This window comes from Babylonia areolata, chromosome 22 (assembly GCF_041734735.1).
Source record: "Babylonia areolata isolate BAREFJ2019XMU chromosome 22, ASM4173473v1, whole genome shotgun sequence".
Lineage (NCBI taxonomy): Eukaryota > Metazoa > Mollusca > Gastropoda > Neogastropoda > Buccinidae > Babylonia > Babylonia areolata.
This window is the reverse complement of record NC_134897.1, coordinates 6,763,204-6,768,203: the sequence shown is the minus strand read 5'-3', so window position 1 is coordinate 6,768,203 and position 5,000 is coordinate 6,763,204. Positions and strand designations below refer to the sequence as shown.

The following is a 5,000-nucleotide window of genomic DNA, read 5'->3' as shown; positions in this document are numbered from 1 at the left end:
CCACTGTCATCCCCCTCCCTGCACCTCCCCCCCACCCACTGTCAGCCCCCTCCCTGCACCACACACCCCTCCACTGTCAGCCCCCTCCCTGCACCACACACACACACACACCCACCTCTTTGTCAATGCTGTCAGGCAGGGGGTCTGTAAAAAGCCCTGTTCACTAGAATATACGTGTGTGTGTGTGTGTGTGTGTGTGTGTGTGTGTGTGTGTGTGTGTGTGTGTGTGTGTGTGTAGCTGAAAGCCGACTGACTGACAGAGGAAACAAAAGACAAACACCTAAAAGCAGCCCTTAGTTGGCTCTTGGCAGGTAGGCAAACAGCCTGCAGTGCAAATGACCCCGTCTTCGGAAAGCACTTAAAACTTGGTCTCTGACCGAAGTATAAGTGCCCATATCAATCAGTAATAAGAATAATAAGGGAGATTTATATAGCGCCTTCCAACGCACAAGGCACTTTACAGTAACAGCAAATAGTAATACCAAATAAGTAGGTACGGGAAATGACGCAAAAAGATAAGTAACAACATATTACACACACACACACACACACACACACACACACACACAAATAGGTGCACGCATGCATACACACACACGTAGGCGCACATGCGCACACATAACACGCACGCACACACACGCATACACACACAGAGAGAGGCTACCGCACTCACACTCCATCTCTCAGTCCTCATGCACACACACCATAATCAACTGATTAGTCTGGATGGAAATAGCACATTCTTAAATGGTAGGGAAGGATAGGCCTTAATTATAGTAATGGGTAAAGAGATATGCTTTCTGGCCTGATCTGAAAGACTCCAGGGACTGATTGTGTCGGAGAGTATGATACAGAATTTCAGAGCTTAGCTGCTGAGAAAGAAAAGGCTCGTTGGCCATGGTTGTTAGCGTGTGAAGTTTGGAAGCTGAAAGAGCCTGGAAAAGTTCAGACAGATACTGAGGAGCAGAGCCTGTGATAACTTTGAAACAAGAGACATGGGCACTTTATTCAACCAGATCAAATGTACAGCGGGTATTAGATACAAGGTGTGGTGGTTCAAATCCAATCCAATCATGTTCTTATAGCTCAGCCGACTGCAAAAGGGCCATTTCATGTCTCAGTTCTTGAAACAAGTCAAAAGGAAACCCAAACACGATGTTAGATACTCCATTCAGTTAAATATTATAAATACCAATAAGTTACTCAAGCCTTACTCGGCTCACGTAAGATTTAAATCAAGTTTAAAACAATCATTTCCTTCACACACACACACACACACACACACACACACACACACACACAGACGGATAGAGGCACAGACCACCTTACGTTTCGCAACGACCAGTGTGCACGAGCTGTGACGAGGTAGAGAACTGTAGGACTTGGTGACGTAATCCTGTCAACACTGACGTCACAGTCTGTGGGAATTCCACTTGCATGACTCTGCAAGCACGCCAGATGTTTTAACCGTTACTGGCGGCAAGAAACTGACAACAACAACAAACCTGGTTACATCAGAATGTCCTGATGAAACTGACAACAAACAACAAACCTGGTTACATCAGAATGTCCTGATGAAACTGACAACAGCAACAAACCTGGTTACATCAGAATGTCCTGATGAAACTGCCAACAACAACAAACCTGGTTACATCCGAATGTCCTGATGAAACTGACAACAGCAACAAACCTGGTTACATCAGAGTGTCCTGATGAAACTGACAACAGCAACAAACCTGGTTACATCAGAATGTCCTGATGAAACTGACAACAACAACAAACCTGGTTACATCCGAATGTCCTGATGAAACTGACAACAACAACAAACCTGGTTACATCAGAATGTCCTGATGAAACTGACAACAACAACAAACCTGGTTACATCAGAATGTCCTGATGAAACTGACAACAACAACAAACCTGGTTACATCAGAATGTCCTGATCAAACTGACAACAACAACAAACCTGGTTACATCCGAATGTCCTGATGAAACTGACAACAACAACAAACCTGGTTACATCCGAATGTCCTGATGAAACTGACAACAAACAACAAACCTGGTTACATCAGAATGTCCTGATGAAACTGACAACAAACAACAAACCTGGTTACATCAGAATGTCCTGATGAAACTGACAACAACGACAAACCTGGTTACATCAGAATGTCCTGATGAAACTGACAACAAACAACAAACCTGGTTACATCAGAATGTCCTGATGAAACTGACAACAACAACAAACCTGGTTACATCAGAATGTCCTGATGAAACTGACAACAACAGCAACAAACCTGGTTACATCAGAGTGTCCTGATGAAACTGACAACAACAAACCTGGTTACATCAGAGTGTCCTGATGAAACTGACAACAACAACAAACCTGGTTACATCAGAGTGTCCTGATGAAACTGACAACAACAACAAAACTGATTACATCAGAATGTCCTGATGAAACTGACAACAACAAACCTGGTTACATCAGAGTGTCCTGATGAAACTGACAACAACAAACCTGGTTACATCAGAATGTCCTGATGAAAGTGACAACAACAACAAACCTGGTTACATCAGAATGTCCTGATGAAACTGACAACAACAGCAACAAACCTGGTTACATCAGAATGTCCTGATGAAACTGACAACAACAAACCTGGTTACATCAGAATGTTCTGATGAAACTGACAACAACAACAAACCTGGTTACATCAGAATGTCCTGATGAAACTGACAACAGCAACAACAAACCTGGTTACATCAGAATGTTCTGATGAAACTGACAACAACAAACCTGGTTACATCAGAATGTCCTGATGAAACTGACAACAAACAACAAACCTGGTTACATCAGAATGTCCTGATGAAACTGACAACAACAAACCTGGTTACATCAGAGTGTCCTGATGAAAATGTCCTGATGAAACTGACAACAACAACAAACCTGGTTACATCAGAATGTCCTGATGAAACTGACAACAACAACAAACCTGGTTACATCAGAATGTCCTGATGAAAATGTCCTGATGAAACTGACAACAACAAACCTGGTTACATCAGAGTGTCCTGATGAAACTGACAACAACAAACCTGGTTACATCAGAGTGTCCTGATGAAACTGACAACAACAACAAACCTGGTTACATCCGAATGTCCTGATGAAACTGACAACAAACAACAAACCTGGTTACATCAGAATGTCCTGATGAAACTGACAACAAACAACAAACCTGGTTACATCCGAATGTCCTGATGAAACTGACAACAAACAACAAACCTGGTTACATCAGAATGTCCTGATGAAACTGACAACAACAACAAACCTGGTTACATCAGAATGTCCTGATGAAACTGACAACATCAACAAACCTGGTTACATCAGAATGTCCTGATGAAACTGACAACAACAACAAACCTGGTTACATCAGAATGTCCTGATGAAACTGACAACATCAACAAACCTGGTTACATCAGAATGTCCTGATGAAACTGACAACAACAACAAAACCTGGTTACATCAGAATGTCCTGATGAAACTGACAACAACAACAACAAACCTAGTTACATCAGAATGTCCTGATGAAACTGACAACAACAACAAACCTGGTTACATCAGAATGTCCTGATGAAACTGACAACAACAACAAACCTAGTTACATCAGAATGTCCTGATGAAACTGACAACAACAAACCTGGTTACATCAGAATGTCCTGATGAAACTGACAACAACAACAAACCTGGTTACATCAGAATGTCCTGATGAAACTGACAACAACAAACCTGGTTACATCAGAATGTCCTGATGAAACTGACAACAACAACAAACCTGGTTACATCAGAATGTCCTGATGAAACTGACAACAACAACAAACCTGGTTACATCAGAATGTCCTGATGAAACTGACAACAACAACAACAAACCTGGTTACATCAGAATGTCCTGATGAAACTGACAACAACAAACCTGGTTACATCAGAATGTCCTGATGAAACTGACAACAACAACAAACCTGGTTACATCCGAATGTCCTGATGAAACTGACAACAAACAACAAACCTGGTTACATCAGAATGTCCTGATGAAACTGACAACAACAACAAACCTGGTTACATCAGAGTGTCCTGATGAAAATGTCCTGATGAAAGTGAATCAGCGGACACAACGAAGTAAGCGGACATGGGGCTTGTGTCGTGCCCTCATTTCCTTCTGCTTGATTGTTCAATCTTTAGTACAGTGTTAGAAATGCCAGAACAGCCTTACTTCTTGCCCATGAGTTCTTTGACCTACACTCCCTGTACACTGACAACATATGGATCATCAGATCATCACACTGCGGCCTACAGTACCACAGCAACACACACATTACGGAATATCAATCAATCAATCAATCAATCAATAACACTTTATTAATGCACATGGAAATTAACTTGTGCAAACACACATTCGTTGTAAACACCAACATAAAATGATCATGCGCAATATAAAAAGAGATTAAAACTAGTCAAATACGAATCCCAATAGCTGACGATAGACTGAAACAACCCTCCACCCAACCCACCCACACACGCACACACATGATGAATATATACAAACAAGATTAGGAAAATTTGTTTATGAATGCTGCTGCAATTTACTGCATTAACTGATTGATTAATTGTGTGTTTTTCATTCATTCATTCATTTACCATTGCACTTAAGGTTTCATGACAATAAAATCTATTCTATTCTATTCTATTCATACACACGTTAAGACAATAGGGTATTGCACAACAATATTTACAAATCAAGAACATCCAACAAATAAATGGTATACATAACTAAGATAAAATGCACACACACACACACACACACACACGCACGCACGCGCGCGCACGCACACACACGCACGCACGCACAGACAGACAGACAGCACACGCAGTATGACAGCACAGCACAGCACCGCACAGCACAGCACAGCACAGCACAGCACAGACATGACAGAACTCACGTCCTGCAGCATCC

The 5,000-nt window shown here is 41.8% G+C and overlaps 1 protein-coding gene across 1 annotated transcript in view; it reads right to left on the bottom strand.

Moving 5' to 3' along the window:
• LOC143297500 (uncharacterized) overlaps window positions 1–5,000 on the bottom strand; it is a 15,365-nt gene that overhangs the window by 1,948 nt on the left and 8,417 nt on the right. Inside the window, exons 2-3 of the mRNA XM_076609900.1 lie at window positions 4,987–5,000; window positions 1,330–1,443 (exon numbers count right to left, since the gene is read on the bottom strand). The exon at window positions 4,987–5,000 is cut by the window's right edge and continues 402 nt beyond it. Coding sequence (XP_076466015.1) covers window positions 1,330–1,443; window positions 4,987–5,000 — 128 coding nt within the window. The remainder of the gene's footprint in view (window positions 1–1,329; window positions 1,444–4,986) is intronic.